This window comes from Rhizophagus irregularis, chromosome 13 (genome assembly GCF_026210795.1).
Source record: "Rhizophagus irregularis chromosome 13, complete sequence".
NCBI lineage: Eukaryota > Fungi > Glomeromycota > Glomeromycetes > Glomerales > Glomeraceae > Rhizophagus > Rhizophagus irregularis.
This window is the reverse complement of record NC_089441.1, coordinates 4,469,367-4,490,683: the sequence shown is the minus strand read 5'-3', so window position 1 is coordinate 4,490,683 and position 21,317 is coordinate 4,469,367. Positions and strand designations below refer to the sequence as shown.

The 21,317-nt window shown below is 21.5% G+C and overlaps 3 protein-coding genes across 3 annotated transcripts; 2 read left to right on the top strand and 1 right to left on the bottom strand.

Annotated features, from left to right (window-relative positions):
* Window positions 1-1,899: 1,899 nt before the first annotated feature.
* On the top strand, window positions 1,900-3,114 carry OCT59_005594 (uncharacterized protein; the record flags this gene model as incomplete). The annotated part of the gene is made up of 4 exons (XM_066138450.1): window positions 1,900-2,443; window positions 2,520-2,759; window positions 2,827-3,024; window positions 3,107-3,114. 4 exons carry the CDS (start codon window positions 1,900-1,902, stop codon window positions 3,112-3,114), a joined length of 990 nt encoding a protein of 329 aa, XP_065997578.1.
* A 1,113-nt stretch (window positions 3,115-4,227) lies between these two features.
* Window positions 4,228-5,728, top strand: OCT59_005593 (uncharacterized protein; the record flags this gene model as incomplete). Its single annotated transcript, XM_025322724.2, has 4 exons — window positions 4,228-4,326; window positions 4,403-5,066; window positions 5,141-5,368; window positions 5,445-5,728. 4 exons carry the CDS (start codon window positions 4,228-4,230, stop codon window positions 5,726-5,728), a joined length of 1,275 nt encoding a protein of 424 aa, XP_025165596.2.
* A 12,194-nt stretch (window positions 5,729-17,922) lies between these two features.
* OCT59_005592 (uncharacterized protein) lies at window positions 17,923-18,795 on the bottom strand. The gene has a single exon (XM_025328662.2). The coding sequence runs from the start codon at window positions 18,594-18,596 to the stop codon at window positions 18,294-18,296; it is 303 nt and encodes a 100-aa protein (XP_025165595.1). The 5' UTR covers window positions 18,597-18,795; the 3' UTR covers window positions 17,923-18,293.
* Window positions 18,796-21,317: the final 2,522 nt, after the last annotated feature.

Sequence of the window (21,317 nt, the reverse complement as noted above, 5' to 3'; positions counted from 1 at the left end):
TGGGCCTTGACGTACGAATTTTGTTAAATTTCGGAAGTTCTTTTTGACGGGTTTAGAATGCAGATTTTGGTAGCAAAATGAATATGTTTTTTAATTTTATTTATTTAACGAAATGTTTCTAACATTTCGTTCTTTTCTTTTTTATTTAGATGAGCCTGGATGTGTAAATTCGGTAGAAAATCAAAGATTTTTCGTAAACGCGTCTGAAACGTAAATTTCAGGTGAGTTGAAATATACTTAAATATTATTTATTTTAATGAAACACTTTCTAACTTTCATCTTTTTCTTTTTTTTAGTTGGGATGCTAGGATTTCTTGGTGAGAAATCAGAAGCTTTTTTTAATTTTGTTAGTTTTGACGAATCTAACATTTCATCTTTTTCATTTTTAGTCAGATCATGGCTAAAGAACGCGTGGAATTTCGGTAGGGACTAACCTTTATGATTTCTTTTTTTTTTTAATGGAACAGTACTAATGTTTTGTTTTCCCTTTTTTAGACAGCTTATACTTCGGATCTTTGAAAGCGTCTTCCTTTTTTTAGATGTCCGAGCATGGATTTTTTTGATTGGAATTTGGAACGACAAATTTTTTTGATTCAGTGAGTTTTCGTAGTTGGCGGCTTCTTTGATTTTTGTATGAAGATTTTGGGAGTTTTAATTCATTTATTTAATGAACTGTTACTAACAGTTCTTTTTTTTTTTCTTTATAGATGTTTCTTTGGTTTCTTGGGCGTGAGATTCAGTTGGTGCTTCTTTGAATTTTTTACTAAGATTTTTAATGAACTTTATTACGCGTCTTTTTTTGGATTCGGTTACTTGGATTGAACTGGAATTTTTGCTTCTTTGGACTTGATTGATTGCTTGAATTTTGCTTTGTAGGTCTTCCACTTTAACTTCTTGTAAATTCTTATAGAACTTAACCAATTTCTTTATTTTGTAGGATTACCTCTTGGATGTTGAAATCGGCCTAAAGGTATATTGAATAAGGGAATGAGCGATTTGATTTTTTAAACAGGTGAAAGAAATGTTAATTGACATTTATTTCTTTGTATTATAGGAATTCAACGCTTGACGACGAACTTCAACTTGAATTGTCCGGAACTAATATTTGAGAATAAAATTATAATTGAGTATTACCTTAAACTATATGTTTACTAAATGTACTATATGCTTTCTACAAATGTAATATATCTTTACCGTAAATGTACTATATGCTTACTACAAATGTAATATATGCTTGAACGTAAATGTACTATACTCTGCAAATGTAATATATCCTTGGTAAATGTATTATATTTTGTTTACCGTAAATGTATTATATTTTACTACATAATTACTACAAATAAAAGTTATATTTACTATACAATTACTTTTATTAGAACTTATAATTACCATACGTTTACTTTAATTTGTTACATCGCTACTACATGTATACATTATGGTAAATTTACATTTATACTAATTTTCTATATACTAGCTATGGCAAGTACGCATCGCCACACCATATTTACTATAAAATAGCGGTACGCCTACTACTTTTTAATATATATATAGTAGATGCAGTGGCCTACAAAGCCACAATTTAACTCGTTTCGTAATGTAAATAATATGCTAAGTTAAAAGTCTTTTTTTCTTAATTATTTAATATACATATTAAAAGTTATAATTCAAATTTTAGTAAAATATATTTTGAATCTTTTTTTATCATTTTGAATCATATTAAAAATTTTTTGATTTTTTTTGGTTTAGTTAATATTAGTAAGTCAAAAAAATATAATATATTCAAATAAGAATATTATTGTATGTTTACAATTATGATGTAATTATATAATTAATAAAAATATATAAAAGAAATAAAATTTTGTAAATATAATTTCTTATTTTTATAAAAATATTAAAATCATGTTTTTTCAACCATTGAAATTTGCATTAAAAAGTTCAAATCTTCATTTAAATTCATTTAAATCATTTAGACCATTTACAAACTTTACATACTCTTCATCTTTTTTTCAAAAAAAATCAAATTTTTTGACAAATAGTTTGCATTGTTTGGGTGGTCTTTTAACAATAGATATTTTTTATACTTTATATTCAGATCAATTTTATAATAAGCATCAACTTATTAAAACTGTAACAAAAGGTGTTCAACCTGAAATAAATATTTTACCTTTACATTATATTCCTCGACCTGAAATTACTGAAGAACTTAAAAAAATTTTTAAGAAGCCTTTTTCAGAATATTATGTTATATATGGTAATTATGGAATTGGAAAAACAACATTAATTAAAACTATATTAAAAGAAATTGATCAAGGAGTTATATATGTTGATATTCCTACAAATTTAAATAAATTAAATGAAGCTTTTGAAAAAGCTTTTAATTTTAAATTTCATGGATTTATTTTAACAAAATATATATTACAAAAAATTTTTAATAAAAATTTTGGTAAGTTTTTTTATTAATATTTTATTATTTTTAAAATTAATATTAAATAATTTTTGATTTTTTTTTTTTATAAAAGAATTTAAATTTTTTAATTGGATAAAAAGTTTAGAAATTCTTGAAGAAAGTGCTGAAATATATAAGAAAAAATATAATAAACCTTTAATTATCATTTATAATAATGCTGATCAATTAGTTACAGAAGATTTAAAAATTCTTAGTACTTTTCAAAGTCGTGCTATTAGTAATGCTAAAATAGAAAAATATATTTCTATATTTGTTTGCAATAATAATAATACTCTTAAAAAATTAAGTTCACGTAAGTATTTTAATTTTTTTTTAATTAAAAATATTTATATATATATTAATACTTTTATGATTTTTAGTTTATAAACATTATCATTATTATCAATCAATAGAAGAAATTGATAATCTTAATAAAGAAGAATCAATGAATTATTTAGTTAATAAACGTGGAATTAATATTACAGATGCAGAAAATTTATATAAATTAGTTGGTGGTCATATTATGAATTTAAAAAATATAGCAGATAAATTTCTTTTTATTAAAGAATCTTTTAAAGGTAAATATTTTATATTAAATTTATTTTTTTTATAAATATTAAATAATAAAATTAATTAAAACTAACAAATTTAATTTTATAGTACAATAATTAAATGGCTTTTTTTTTCTTAAAAAAAAATAAATAATATTTTATATAATTTGTAAAAATTAAAATTTTAATTAATTAGTACTGATAAAATATATTTTGAGCAAACATGTCATAGCATTTTTATCTTTATTAAATTTATCAGAAATATTTACGATTAAACAAAATACAATAAAAGAAATAATAAAAATAAACTAACTAAAAGTAAAGCTATATAGTAGTTTTCTAAAAAGTAATTAAATAAAATATATTTTGCATAATTAAACAAAATACTAAACAATATAAATGTTGTATATTAGTCATATATATCACAATAATTATAAATATAATATTAATTATATACAATTGATTATAAATAAAATTCTATTAATAAAAAGTACTATATATATTAATATTATAAAAATTTATATAAAAATTTATCACATAATAATATATCCTAACAAAAACATTACTGCAAATTTTAATTTTTAATATTACAATTAAAATTTTAAACTAGTAATCCTTTTTATTAAATTCAAAAATTTTTTTTAAATTTTTTAATATCTAGTAATCTAATTTTAATGAACTTTTTTTTTAAATTGTAAATTAGATTATTCAAATAAATAACATAAAAAAATGGATTAATTTGTTAAAAGTGTAGCTTATAACTAAGGTTGCTTGTCTAAACCTCTTTAAAATCCTACGATTAGTTTTGTCAAAATTTTACTATAGATTTATTATAGTTTCGGCAGAGTTTCAGCAGTTTCGGCATTTATAATAAGTTTTGGCAGTTTCACCTTTCTCAAAAGTTTCGCCAGTTTTTTAATATAACTTTAATATAGTTTTGGCAGAATTTCGCTTTTCGGTGAAACGCCATCTTGCCTAAACCCCTAGGTTTTAGCAAGTAACTTATTTAAAAATAATTAGAATTCTATTATAATAATAATTTTTTATTGAATTTTTTACTTACTAACTAATAATAAAAACGACTTTTAATATTATAAATCATAAAAATATATTAAAATGTGACTCATAACTTATTTAAAAATGGTTAGAATTTTATTATAATAAATAAAAAGTAAAACTTTGTAAATATTTTTTTTTTTATTGAATTTTTTTACTTAACTAATAGTAAAAATGTCTTTTAATATTATAAATCATCATTTTTATAAAAATGTATTATTTAGATTTTTTTTACCATCTTTTCAAAAAAAATTTACTGCAAGACAACTTTTGGTATGAATTTATTTTGTTTATTTATCTTTTTTTTTTATTTCATTAAAATTTTAAAATAAATTTTTATTATTTATAGATTCCTATAAAAATTAGTATTGGTGGTTTTGTATTAGCAGATATATTTTATACTTTATATCAAGATAAATTTGATAAATATTATTTTAGTAAAGTTATTGAAAAAGGCACTCAACCTGAAGTAAATATTTCTTCTTTACAATATATTTCTCAACCTGAAATTGTAGAACATTTTAAAAGAATTTTTAAGCCTTATAAAAATCAATCACTTTATCATGTTATTTGTGGTGAACGTGGAACTGGAAAAACAACATTAATTAAAGCAGCATTAAAAGAAGATGGACAAGGTGTTATATATATTAATATTCCTACAAATTTAAATAAATTAGATGAAACTTTTAATAAAGCTTTGAAAAATTTTAAGATTTTACCATCTGGAAGTTTATTAAAACAAATAGCACAAAAGATTTTATATTTTAAAACTAATAGTAAGACTGTGATTAAGTGGGAAGATAATTTAGAAGCATTTAAAAATGGTGCTAAAAGATACAAAATGAAGCATGGTACCCCTCCAGTTATTATTTATGATAATGTTGATCGATTAGTTCCAAAACATGCAGAAGTTCTTGATATTCTTCAAGAAGATGCTAAAGATAATGCTGATGATATGAAATACATTGCTGTATTTGTTAGTAATAAAACCAGTGCTCTTAAAAGAATGAAATGTAAGTGCCAATGAAAATTTTCAGTTTCTATATTAAAATATATTTTACTTATAAATTATTGATTTTATTTCTAGCACGTACTAATGCTTGGACACGTGTAAGTAAACCAGTAGTAGAAATCAATAATCTTAGCAAAGAAGAATCAATAAATTATTTAGTTAATAAACGTGGAATTAAAACCATGAAAGAAGGCAAGATCGATATTACAGAAGCAGAAAAATTATATGAATTAGTTGGTGGATGTATTATGGACCTGGAAGCTGTAGCAGATGAATTTCTTAATTTGAAACAGTCCTCCGAAGGTAAAGTTATTTAATATTTTACATTAAATAAATTTTATACAATTCTTCTTTTTATTGAATTTTTTTTTTCTTGCAGAAATTAAACAACAAAAATTCATCGAAATTGATAATGAATTTAACATTGCGAAACTACATAAAAATCAACCAAATCATGAAGCAGGAAAGCATATAATCAAGACTTTAAATTCTAACGGGATGCTTGACTATTTGACATATAGTAAATTATTTAATAATCCTGAGGAAGCTAATAAGGTCTTGGAAACCAATATCTTTGCATATAATCCAATTAAAAATATTATAACCTTTAATTCTCGTGCAATAGAATGCTACATTCGGGAAAATGCTGGTATATTCATTTAGAATTAAAGAGAATCAATATATTGAAATTTATAATATAGATAATTAATAATGAAATAATAAAGTTTGATTTTTATTGAATAGTATCAATTTTTATGAGTTTAGTACCGGGTACTGATCAAGTAATACTATTTGATCATAATAATTTTTGAAGTAACCCTAATCATTCTATACATTTCGTTTTCATCATATATTTTATTATCTGCCATTACTTCATCTTTTGATTAGAAAATCTTCTCCATCACGGTTATTTGATGATAGTCTACTACTCAATGGTTTATTATAATTTTCATCGCAATGATTTATTACTGGTGATTGATTACGTTACTAAGCTTGGACCATGACAATCATATCTGACTTATAATTATACTACATGCATAACATAATGTAACTTTAGTATGACATATATAAAGTCCAGGCATCTACAAGATCACGCTAGCGGAATATTACTAATTAATCGACTTTCATCCCATGTGTCTATCACATAAAGTATAATGTATTTTAAGTGTGATAACAATTGTCGTACGTTGAATAGTAAATAATTTGTTACGTAAATCGTTAAGATCTGAATGACAAATAATATATCGTAATGACGAGAAAAATTGAACGGAAAAAAAGATTGTTTATATCACATGCTTATGTTATAATCCCAGCCGGATTAATTCATTTAAAAAGCCACTATATATATTACAATGTTTGTTATACATGATGATACAAGATTATGTATGAAAAATATTTTTTTTTCTAATGATGATAATTTTGATGAGATCGGAATAATGATGTTTCAATAAGAAATCGATTAAATTTATTATCGATCACGTGATTCATTAAATAACCTGTATAAACAATAGTTATTAAACAGGTTATGAACTTTATTGTTTCAATTTAAAGAAACTTGATAATTTATTTATTTAATATCTTTAAAAGGATTCATACAGGATGATAAGTTAGTGGATTTACATTAATAATATAAAAACTACAGATTGTTCATAACAAATAACAAATAATATTTTTTTTTTAAAGAATCTCTTTTTTTTTCATTATCTGTTTATCATTATAATCAATTTTCGATTCATTCGAAAAAAAACCAATAATCTTTATCTTATGCAGTATCACAAGTATAATAATAATGCATTGGTACATTCACTCGCTTATAAGAAAAAAAAAATGGAAAAAAAAAATTTTCTTTACGCCCATTTAAAGGTTTAATATTCCCAAATCATCTAAATAATATTATTTCGAACAATTTTCGGCTTTCTTGTAACAATTATGCGCATCTAATTGTACCGAAAATTTCACACGTGGCTTGCATGTTAAATACATTATACATAACCACATAATACGATACTTCTTTATAAAAATGTTGGTATTTATGTAAATTTTTTTTTTTAAAGTTTATACGCGTGGTTCTGCGAGTTATATATATGTATACGTAATATTTATAATAATTGAAAATAAGGTTTTTTTTGTAATCATTTTTCAGAAAATTTCTCAGGACTTTTTTTTTCCGGATTTATGATTCGATTTACTAAAAAAAGCACCAAAGATGCAGCAGTATATAAATGCATAATGGAAATTATTTGTTTGCTAGAAAAAGGACTTATATAAAGTACAATATTCTATGAAAGAATATTTATAATCGCAGTTAATGAATCTATTATAACCTTCTGCTATGCCAGGTTCAGGATTGCATTCCCGTACATTATGTTTAAAAGCCACTGTGGCATTGTGGCGATGGATGTAAACGGTTTAAGTGGTAATTGGGGCGAGTTGAGGCGTTATGAACGAATAGTTATGCAATGATGAAATTATGGAATAACTTATTATACGATAGCGGTAAATTTGCGGATAATGGAAATTGAAATTTTGACCTCTGGAAGTACCACAAGAGTTTTAGCGGTTCATTTAAGTTTAATTCGCTTATCCTTAATTATATAGTATTACTAAAAAAGATCAATTTAGTAAGTAGGTTTCTAATGATTGATGCCTATCCTTCCTAACATATTAACCACTCAGCTTCTTTTTCTTAAAAAGACATTCAGCCATTCAGAAATACTCGGTTCAACTTTTTTTTTATATACAATTGGATAAGAAGCCTTTATCGCCATATCTGATATCACAAATTGGAAAATAAATTTTTTTTTTTTTTGATTCAAGAAGAGTCAAACGTTAAAGTCCGTCGTATCGCATGTCGGTAATAACCGGCATTATTAATTATCAAAGTTTATATTATTATATAATCGACTTAGTTAAATTGATTTAGTAATTGATAATAATTTTTTTCAATGATTAATAAAATTATAAAAATTATAAATCTCTTTAATTTTTCATGCATAACAAAGTATGATAAAGTATATTCATATTTTAAATATTTTATGATTGGTTTATTAATAATTAAAAATTTAACAAAGTTTTTTGACGGATAAATTTTTTAAATAAAAAAAATTTAATAAATAAAAAATTAACAACATTTTTAATCATACATGTTATCTTAAAATATCTATATTATTAATTATTTTTTTAAAAAAAATTAATTAGTAAAAATAAGTTTTAAAGTTTTTAATCGGTTATACAACAAATACAACATACAGTAAAGTTTATATGATGTATGTATAGTATATATAAATATAACTTTATGTTTCATAATTTAGAATCTAATATTCGGAATTTTCTTAAACAGAACCAATGAAAATTTTTTTTAAAATCTTTGACATAAGATTTCGATTTATTACATTTAAAGTCACATGATATTAAGTTGATGTTTTTAATGTATCATATGAAAAAAAAAATGGTTCGATCAGAAATTTTATCAATTGTTAATAATTGGTGATATTCTTATAATAATATCAGCCCTAATTAATCCTAATCCTTTAGTTCCAAGTAATTTACATACTTTGAAACATCATCTCTTTTAACAATGAAACATCCAAATCAATATTTTCTAATAAAATACACTGAGTTATACCTGAGTAAAGATGTAACTATCTATATCTTTTCATTCATCATTATTAATAATGAAGCGAAGTAAAGATTGAAACGAGGTTTATAGTAGTCGACAACAATGAGTTTTTTCGATCTAATCCATGCAAGTGCAAGAAGTTATGCAAATGTGACCAAATGCAAGAACAACGAACACTTTCATGTAACCCTATTATTTAATCTAGACTATAGCATGAAATGGTCCTAAATTAATTATAGTTACAAAGTATTGATAGATTTTTTTTTTAAAAAAAAAAATCATATAAACCAGATGTATTACATATAATATATTATATTACTTTGCGCGTGATTTTTATGAGTGTCGGAGTTGAAAGTGTTGCATATATATTTCCAAAACAGTTTAAATAAAACGAGGAATGACCATAAAAGAACTAGTTTATAAATTGTAAACCTGTTTAAAATCTTGAATATAAAATACGATTGATGCGTTTTTGGTTGAAGGAGTCAATGTAATGTACGGTAAGCAAGTAATACTTCTTTGGCGTAAAAAAATATAGCGCGATTCTCTTTGAAAAACGACCACTAATATGATGCATCATTCAATTAGTTTAGTCAATAATATTTATCACCTGAATTCATCAATTTCTTATGCAAACGTTGCCGTAATTCTGTAAATTTTAGGTCTGTGTATACTTTTTTCAATAAGGTCTAATTAGTAACAAAAAAAAAAAAATTTTTTTTTTCTTTTTGAAATTTATCATATGGAATTCAATGTGTTATGAGGAAATTTTTATCTAAAAATGATAACGCACACAACCTATGCTTACAGTACATTACATTTTATTTTGTTCGTTATATATGTTATATGTAAGTAAGGAGGTGATCATAAATAATATCGCATAATTTTTGAATGAACGCGCAGAAATTATTTCCAATTTCGAATTTTTGATTTGGTTAAGTTCATTCATTCATATTGATAATGTAATAAAATAAATTATTAAACTTTGTACATCTATCTGATATTCATAAGATGCCTCGTTTACGAAGACATTGCCTTTTAACCAGCCTTAATATTATCTTATGAAACAAATTTAATATAGCAGTGCATCGAAAACAAACTTAATGTTACATTAAATAAGCCTACTTATGTAAGTGCATGTACTTTAACCCTCGCGAAATGTTATATGTACGATTTCTTGTATGAATAACGACATTGACAATAAGAAAACGTTATGAATACTGTGCAAAAATTGCATTATCATAAATTCATCTAGCTATGTTTTGGTTTCTATCACTTTGAAGAAATAACATCATTATGATTATGATTTCAATCATATCTAACCATAACTTGTTATAAATCGGCGTAAAATGCCATAAATGATTAGATACTTGAAAGCCGATGGCACCACACTTCCCTCCTTTTTTTTTTGAGTAAAACCGTGCATTTTGAGAAAGATGATAAAAATAATTAAGATATCCTGAAAGTGATAAACAAATTCAAATAATATTTGTAAAGCAATAAAATATATTTTAAATTTTATTCCTTAAATTATTTTAACAAAATAAATTTGTTATACAAAGTTAATTTACATGTAATTTGATAAATGATTGTTATTTTAATATAAAATCCATTATTTATTATTAAATTTTTAAGGCATCAATATTAAATATTTTTTTTTTTTTTTTTTTTTACGAGTGTAAACACATTTCTTTATTGGTAGTAAAATGCAGAATAAAAACAAATTACAAGATAAAAAATAGAAATACATCAAAATTAAATACCACTAATCTCTTTATACCAAGTGCTTCAGCCTACTGCTTGGTCCAATATTAAATTTTTTTAATTTATTTAAAATTCACCTTTGATGTAATATTATTATAGCTATTTTTCTTAAAATTATTTCTTTAATAATATATATAAATTCTATAAACTCTATAATTGGAAAATTTTATTGTAAATATTTAATTAAAAATGGAATTTATTAAGCTTAAGAAATTAAAAAATCTATAGTAGAAAACAAATACAATATAAAGAAAAATCTTTAAAAAAATTATAAATCTAATATTAAAATTATTAAATTATACCTTTGTATGTTGCAATATATGACGAACAAAATCAGCATGACCAGCTGTTACATAATAGATATAAAGTACTATAGAAAATGCAATATATAAATATAAATAAGTTATTATACAAAAATATTTAATTAATATAAATCATAATTTATAATAAATGTATGAGGATTTTGGGCTTTTGTTTCATTTACATTTAATTACATTTAACTTAAAATTATATATTTATATTATATATACTAAATAAATTAAAATATATATAATATATATATAAAGCAAAAAAGCATTTTTATTTTAGAATTATTATTCTAAATATATCTAATTTAAGTGAACTTTTCAAATATTATTAATAGAGTTTTTTGACTACTATTATTTGTTTTTCCATAAATTATTCCAATTCTTTTTATTATACTTAAACTTTACTTTTTGTTTCAGAAGTTTGATTTTAAGGTAATTTATAAATATTAATTATTTAATTTCATTCAAAATTTTGTATTATTCTTTTTCTTTGGTAAGTAACATTATCATAAATAATATATTTTTAATAAAAAATTTTATAAAAATCATAAAAGCCAATAATAATCTGTTTTTTATAAAAATTTAAAAATAAATTATCAAAAAAAAATTATATATTTATAAATAATTACTATATTATAAACTAGTTTAATTAATTTAAATATTCAAATTTAATCTTTTAATATAAATTGATATATAAAAAATAGGAAATATTTGTTTAAACTATTATCATTATTAGTTTGCTTATTTCTGATGATTATACTTTTAGATTTTTAATATTTTAGTAAATTCTTTTTGTTATATTTTAAAATTTTGTTATTTTTTATTAAACTTTTATTTTCTATAAACTATCTGTTATATATATTTAGAGTAATTGAAATTATTTTGTAATAGGTTATTAAATATAAGTTATTAAATTAATATTTCTTAATATAATATTTTTAATTTACTAAAATAATATATCAAGTAAATTTATTAATATGTAGATATAGAAAATAGAGTGATTTAATAAAATATATATTAAAAATAGATTTATCATTTTTTTTTATATTTTATATTTTATTATTATTTTTTTTAAGAAATTGTGAAATGCTTTTTATTTCATTTTTTTTTATTTTTAATTAGATCTAAAATGTGAAAATTTAGAACTTTTTCTCTTTTTTGAATCTAGATATTTAAGATCTTGATAAGAAACTAAGAGTATAACAATTATTATAATATATTTATTTAACAGAACTGGTCTTTAAAGTTTCATTTATTCTTTTTTTTAGAAGTTCGAATAGGGTATAATATAAAAATATTATTAATATAAAATAAATAATAAGATTTTATAATTTTTAAATCTAATAATATATTTTATTATTTATATTATATATTATTTGTATAAATTTTTGTTTATTTTTATGAATTCTTTTATTTATTTATTTTTAAATTTTAATATTTTTTATATTTATATTATATTCTATATCTTTTTTGAATAAATCTTTGTGATTATAATTAATAAAAAAATTTGAAATTTTAAAATATATATTAAGTTTCTTTCTAAAGAATTTTATATAATGATTAATTTAATCAGTAGTTTTATAAAATTAGTAGAAAAAACTTAATATTTTAAAATTTTTAAATATAAATATTATAATAATTAATAATTAATAAGAAATATATTTTATAGTACTATTAATAATAATAAAAATTATTATTATAGTAATTTAATTATGTTGTTTTCAACTATTAATTTTAATTAAATTTTATATTTAAAAAAATTATAATATAAAAAAATATATTTAAACCAATAATTAATTTAAATAGAAAATTTAAATAATATAATATTTAATTGATATTACTTTTTTCATTTTTTATTTATAATTTTATGAATATTATTATATAGGTAATAAATATTTATTAAAATATAATAACTGAATAGAATCAAAATTTTTGGTTAAATTTTTTTTTTTTAAATAAATATAAGAAATAATTTTTGTAATTTTAAATTTAATATCATATATAAAAGTAGTATTACTTTTAATATGAATTTTATATCATTAAATATAAAATTAAGTATAGGATTAATATATTTAATATAAAATTTTATATTAATAATTAAAATTAATATATCGTAGAATGTAATTATTTTTTTTTTAATATAAACTATAGAATTTTATATTATAATTAAATTAATATAAAGTAATATGTAGTATTTTCTTTTAGTATAAACTATAGAATTTTATTATTATAATTAAAATTAAATATATAGTAGAATATTGCATTTTTTTGAATTTTTGGTATAGACTATAGAATTTTATATTAGTAATTAAAATTAAATTATATTATATGGTGGATTTTCTATAAAGTAATTAAAATTAAAAATATGATAAGATCATAGTACTTTCTTTTTAATAGAAAATTTTATATTAATAAATAAAATTAAAATTATATACTATAAAATAGTATGCATTCTTTTTTAACAATAAATTTTATATTAGTAATTATTTATGACTTTTTTTTATAATTAAATTTCATAGTTTTTTTTAAAAATTATTTACTATTATTAAATTTACATTATCAATATCAAAATCTTTAGTATTTTATATTTATTTTAGTTATAATTAAAGATAATTATAAATTTAAAAAAAATAAATTTTTTTTTTTAAAAAAAAAGTAAAAATAGTATAGGAATAATAAAAAAAAAGGTAGAAATAGTGTAGAAATGATAAAAATGATAAAAAAAAAAGGTTGGAATGATAATTGAGAAATTAAATAAGTTATATTTAAATAATAATTAAATTAAATTATTTTATATATATAGTAAAATTAAATAATTCTTTTATTTATTTATAAATCTATATAGAATTTAATACAATTGTTAGTTTATTTTTATATTCTTATACATTAGTTAATTATAATAATAAAATAATATTATGGTTATTATTACATTACAAAGTTGTAATTAAATAGGTTCAAAAAAAAAAACGTTATTATATCGATCCAGGTTAAGATAAGATCTACACACAAAAAATGGGGAATATAAGTTGATTTCTCTTAAATTATTAACCAGAATTAATTTAGAGTTCCAATCCGTCATCCGACGGATGATCAATCTCTTCTCATTTATTTTTGGAAAGAGACATTTATGTTTCATAATTTATAATTTAGGAACTGCATTCGATGTAAGGTGATCAGACTATGCATTATTTAATTAATTGAACATAAAATAAATGGGGTGAAATCTTAGTCGGATTGAAATTTTCATCCGTCGGATGATATTTTAATCCGTTCCTAATTTCTCCTCACTTTCATTTTTGAAAAAAAAGTTTATTTATTAAATTATATACTGTATTATGCTCTTAGGATATCCTTAAAAAAAAATGCTCTTTTATATTAATTAAATGAGCGTACAACTGTCAAAATGTGATTATCCGTCGGATGACGGATTGGAACTCTAATTATTAATTAAAAAGATCCACAAAAATGATTTGCAAATTTTTTATGAAAGAGTATAGATTTCAATGAACAAAAATTTAGAAATTTTAATAGTCGTACATTTACATACATTTCTCGAAACATAAATTTTTTTTTTTTTAATAATTATAATTTGATGAAATCCATGTGAAATACACTGTATATTATTATTATATTGTGAAATATTTTAGTTATCTTATTATTATTGTTATTAAGATTCGAATCAAACTTTTCAGTTCGTGTAGCGATAGGGTGTAAAATTGTTACAAAAAAAGAATATATTTTATATATTTATATATTATCATTATTTATCATTATTATTACACAATATCTTTTATCGTCATAGAAAGCCTCTTACATCTATCAGTAAGGTTATGGTTAGCAAAAAAATGGATTCATTTTTCTTATGCAATGTGAGAATATCAAAAAATTACCATATTTAGTATAAACAAGAATAAAATACAATCAGATCTTCAAATTTCAAAACGCGCAGGAAGTCGCAGGAGCCGCTAAAAATTCTATTTCCGTTAGCGATGTACTGTACGATATGATGAAACAAATTATTTTTATTTTAAAATACAAAGATTTATTTTCTATCAAATATTATTTAAAACAAGGGTTAAAAAAATTATATTACTAGGGACATTCTATCAAATCGTACTTGTACCTTATCAGTAATTATATCATAATAACTATCAGTTATATAGAGACTGATAATATTTAGATATTTACCATATAAAATTATTTAAAATTGTTGCATAATCATACATTTTTTTTTAAAAAAAAATAAAGTTCAATAATAAAAGCTATTAGTATCTATTAGTATTCCATTCTTAGTTTGGTGCTGACAGATCATTGCGTCTGTGTAATTACACATTCGGAGTGTAATTCCGCGGATTGCTAATGAATCCATATAAATGAAAATTTCTTGATGCGAGTGAATATAAAAGGGTGATTTTAAAAAAATTACTTTTTAGATTCATTTTTGATCTGGTATATTATTTATCTTTTCGGAAGTTAACTAACAAAAAAGTTTTAGTTGAATAAAGATCCATTTTAAAAGAAAGATTAACTTTAAAAAAAAAGTGAAAAAAAGTAAGTTTTTTTTTTTGAATGGAAATTTAAAAAATGATTCTCATTAATATAATTAGATAAATGGCATCGGAGTCACTTTACACAAGAAAAAACAACCCCAAAAATCACATGAAGATTACGGAGATTACCTTGAAAGTAAAGTTATAATAATAAATAAACGGTAATAATAAAAAAGACCTTTTTAAAAAAAAATAAATATATATATATTGTGCACAACATTTGTATACCATTTTGTTTATCAATAATAATAAAAATTTTCTCCCCTTCGCAAAATGAAGATTTTATTCTTTTTTGGCGCGTTAGATATAAAAGATTGTCAAACACTACACAACAACTTTTGATCATGAAATGTATGCGGTCGATGAATGCTAAACTACATTAACTTATTTATTTATTTTAACTATTCGCACGTTAATTATAAATTATAAAATAAACGTAATATAAATTCTGAAATAGAATAATAATCATGATTGATAATGCAGGAGTCAATATCTGACTATATATATGTATAATTTTTTTTTATATGGAATATGGAATTCCAGAGATCATAAATAAAAAAAAATCCGTCGGTAATATTCCCGTATTTACCGATATTCTTTTAGAGGTTTGTAAATTAAAAAAAAAATTTTTTTTTTTCTTCATTCTTTTATTCTTCGTTCCTTCTTTTTTGTCTCGTGTGATTGCATAAGAATTGTTTTTTTTTAATTTATACTTTTCCTTCTTTTTTGATCCGTTGTATTAAATCTTTTTTTTTTCATCCATCATAACATGTGTTTATCTTACAACGGTTTGAACTTGTTCAATCATAATGGTTACTGTTATATTTTGTTTACGGCTATTTCGTTGTGTCATATCGTTGTTTATCAAACTGATAAACGAACTTGAAGTATAGTGGCATTACCAGTTTACCGTTTAAATTATAATATTGCCGTAAAGTTGTCGTAATTACCGTAATTACCGTAATTACCGTAGTTACCGTGATTACCATGATTACCGTATTAAACAAATGACGCGATTCCATGTAGAAAGATCATAAAAAAGTGTTAAATAATAACCAAGTGTAACTAAATCTAACCAACTTTAACTAAATCAATCAATTCGACATAATTCTACTTAGGGTAATTCTAACTAATTATAACCAATTATCTATGATCAGAAAGAATAAGTGTGTTTTCTTTGAGAGAAATACATATTGTTTGTGAAAAATATTTAAATGCTTTTTTTTTTCGATGCTAAATGCCAAATTTGCCAGTAAATGCTAGTAAATGCTAGTAAATGCTAATGATAAATAAAATAAATAAATAAATAAATATTGTTTTATGCTTTTTTTTTGTTGTTTATTTATTTATTTATTTGTGGAGTTTTTTTAATATTATTTCCGGTAAAGCGGGAAATTTTGTAAAAAAAAAAAAAAGATTAAAATAATAAATAATATAAATAAAAATCTTGTTAATTGTCTATATAGATTGTAAATCATCAAGTTGGGAATTCTAAATTGAGGTAATAATAAAAAATGTAACAATTAGAGATAAAAAAAAAACACTAAATTAGGAAATTCATTGCAAAAAAGAAAAGAACATGATAATTTTTCGTTGTGGCTGTGCGGTGAACTTAATAAATTAATTTAAATTAATTTTTTCCATTTAAAAAATACTGTATATATATATATTATAATAAAATATATAGTACATATATATGCATATACTGTACGTATATCAAAAAAAAAAAAAAACACGTTTTTAATCTTGTTATTAATGAAAGAAACCTTGATTGTCCATCTAAAAGTTTTAGAAAAAAAATAATAATAATAATTAACGGTTTCACGTAAAATAAAAAAAACGCGTATCATACGTTTGATAAAAAAAATCATATTTTTTTTTTATGACAATAGTAATCAAAAAAAATGAATGTCTATCAATAATGAAAATAAATGCATGGTGGAAAAATGATGACAATAATATTTATGTTATCTAAGTTATTATGTGTTAGATAAATACTTTTTTCGGGATATGTTATAATAATGAAAAGAGATTCAATAATGGGTACAGATCAAGGTAAATAATAATGATTAATTTAGTTTTATTCATTAAAAAATAAAGTTTTTTTTTTAGCTAGTTTGCAAATCTTAAAAAAAAAAACTATATAAAAAATTATTCCATTAAAATGTGTTTTTTTTTTCTTTTGTAACAATTACTTTATAAAGAAAAACTTTAAAAAAAAAAGCTCAGTTATACGTTGTTAGATGGTAAACATATAGGTCACAAACCAAAACTCAGTAGGGTCACAGGCCAAAAACTCAAATATTGTAGGTCACAGGCCAAAACTCAAAATTTTCTTATGACTTAAATTATTAACCGAAAGATTTATGGTAACCAAATGAAGTAAAGAACAAATGCAAGGACAATACACAATAAAGTTGAGTAAACCATTCATTCATTCAATGTCTTTTTAACAAGATATATGCTATGAACCCATAATTAGTTGTTACTATTTAAAAAATTCCAAATTCCTAATGATCAATTCTGAAACATTCTGATAGCGTCAACTTCATGTAAACAAAACAATATTGCAAAATATTTGACATTAAAAAATTCCCAAAATTTTTAAACAGATCAAAAGAATTTAAAGAAAGAAAAAGAGAAAATAATATTATTTATTATTAAAGTATTAAAAATACAAGTATTATTGTTGTTAATAATATGAATTTGATAAAAACAACCAAAATATTTAAAACTGTACAAAGAAAAACAATATATTTGGTATATTTTATTATTATTAAAAAGAAGTTATGCAAATCTTTTTTTTAAATTTTTTGAATGCTGAAAAAATGCGAGAATTAAAATAAAAAAAAAATTGTTCAAAGTCCATATAAAAAATATATAAGATATAATGCGTCACGTTCCAGAAAAATATATAAAAAAAATATATATATATAATATATCTACAAATGGTTGCCATATGAAAAATATGAAAATGTTGTCAAAATTCAGTTCGCAGCGATTGAAGGATTCTTTCGACCATGATGATTATGATTCATTATTCCATGTGGTTGATGGGAATCTTGTTTAGATGAATAATTTTTAAGGATGTTATAAAGAGCCTTATGTTGTTGCGGTAAGAAAAAATGATGGATTTGGATCTCATGTTGTGTGCTTGAATTATTATTATTATCTGAACCGCAAAGCAATACGAATACCGTCATAAAGAATAATACAATATTCTCAAATAATGAATTTACTATTATAGAATCATCTTTGGTAGCGGCCCAACTTTGTTCGTTTCGAGACATTTTTATTGAATTTTTTGAGTATTTAAAAAAAAAAAAGGAAAAATATTTGCTTCTTGGAAAAAAAAAGTAAAGAAAACTTTAAAGAAAACTTTTTTATAGATAGATTAAAGAAAACTTTGGATAGATTTTAAATAGAATATATATTTTTTGTGTTTTTATTTTTCTCTTTCAAAAAATATTTTTTTTTTCGATTTGTTGAAAAATGCTTGAAAAAAAATGGGTTGTTTATATAAAAAATTTTTATATTATAGAAAATAAAAAAAAAAAATATGTAATGATAAAAGGGGATGACTATTTTTTTTTTATGACGCCCATTTTAAAATATATAGTATATATTATTATATAATTAAGTTTTCAGTGCATCTTTATTAAGCATTATAGAAAAAAAATAGTATATTTTTTTTAAACTATTAATATAAAATAAAAAATTTTTTTTTTTATACCTGTATTACTAAAGATAAAGAGGATAATGCAATGTGATACACAATGTAAAAGCAATGATTATACGCAGTAATTAATGAAATTTGGTATTATTGACCAAAATTATACAACAATCTTTAATAGTAATAATTACAGTTATATTATTATTATTCTCAATTCCTTGTTTTTCTTTTAACTTTAAAATGTTACCAAAAAGATCATTGCATTGATTTTAAAATTTTGTTGTATTAAATGATAAGCCTTAGCTGTTTTTAATGATATTAATGATGAATTTACCAATCAAATATTACCACGAAACTAATAAAAACTTTTCCCATCTCCCTGCTACACAGTTGCGTTTGTTCATGCAGGAAATGGAAAATATATTCCGATTGATTGAATGTTTGCTGCTAAAATTTTAACCATGTTCAAATTTTTTACTTTCAACTTTTAAAAAATTCTAAAATCAGATTTCATTAATAAATAATATTTTATAATTTTTCTCATACAATTTAAAGAATTCCCATATAAATGTTATTATGGTAAACCAAAGATATACAAATTACTGCATAGTTTTTTGTATGACAAATTCCACATGGAATCTTTCATATTCCGGTGCACAACTTTATTAATAACACAATTTTTATATTATCGAACCAATTAATAAATTAATTTTATTTTTATTATTAGGATTTTAGATATTGGTGTTATTAATTCATTAAAGTGACATGGATGTACTAAATAAATAAATAATAAATTTAAATTATATTAAAGTTATTCAATAATTTTATTCGTTTCTCGTTGCGAACGGGCCATCATTTAAACACAATTAGATTTGTCATTTTTAAACCTAAAAAATTTTGGTAGTGATTTCCTTAAAAAGTAAATATTTCAACAATTATTAGCGTCTTTTTTAATTACTCTAAATTTGGTTAATTTGTAGAGAAAGAACGCCGCAAAATGACGATTTTTTCTATGTAGATTATATAATACAGACTAATACTCGATTGTGCCACACTGGCTTAAAAGATTGTTCCACAGAAATTGATTATATCCATAAAGAAAATCCGGAATTACAGTTAATGAACTATTCCATACATTCATACATTCATTCCTAAACTTCGGAATTTTACGTTTTCCGTCCTTTTGATGTCTTACCTTATAATAAAAAAATTTTTTTATTCTATGATCGATTTGGTTATTCGATTTTTTCCCACTTTGTAAACTTTGTAGAAAATGCGAGAAGAATTTGCCCACATAATATATAACATCATCGAGCATAATAAACCGTTTTAAAAACGAATAAGATACACTAGCCACAACAAAATCACTTTTGTGTCACGTACCTGGAAATGGCTAATTAAAGTAATTAAAATCAATGAAAATTTATTTTTACTTTGTTTTTCTTTTCGCGAATAAGAATTCTATACAGAAAAAAAAAAGTGCAAACCCTAAAATAATTACGGAATAACAAGTTTTATTACTTGTATTTCGGAATTCGAATTACGCAGATCAAATTTTTTTTTCCCTACCGCAAAATTTTTTTAAAAAAAGTCTTAACTAAATTAAATATTTTATTATCAAAGCTTATTATCAAAGCAAAAAAAAAAAAATTATACAAATTGAGTGAATTTTAAAAGCAAATGACATTTTTTTAATTTTACTTAATGAAGTTAAACCATCTTTTTTTTTTTGAAAATTTTGATAAATTTGGGAATAATAAAAGGTGACAAAGTTTTACCTATTTCTTTCTATTTCTTTCAAGGTAAAAATTTTCATGAGGTTCGTTGAAATTCCCCCTTGAAATCAATTCTAAAAACATCTTAAAATAGAGAATTATTTGCTTGATTATAAATTATTATTATTATTATTATTACTTTTTCATCCCATGATTTTGCGCGGTTAATTAAAACAATTAATTTTAAAACAATAATCCTAAAAATAATTTTTTTTGTCATACACTTTTTACCATTGTATGTGGGAAAAAAAATATTATAAATAATCCCTGACTCCCTGTAAAAGAAAAATGGCTGTGATTCTTTTAATTTATCTTTTGTGTTTATTTTTTGTGATATGAGAAAAACATTTAAATAAAATGATGTAGATTAATTTGGTTAATCGTATAGTTTTGTATAGTTAAAAGGAAAACACAAACTAAAATGATTTTTTTTTTTTGTTTCGGAAAAATGTTTTACTTAAAAATATATACCCAAATTAATTTAAATTAATAATTTATAAGCAGTTATTTAATTATTTCTTTCAATTCTTCTATATAAGTAATTTTATTATTCATATAAAATT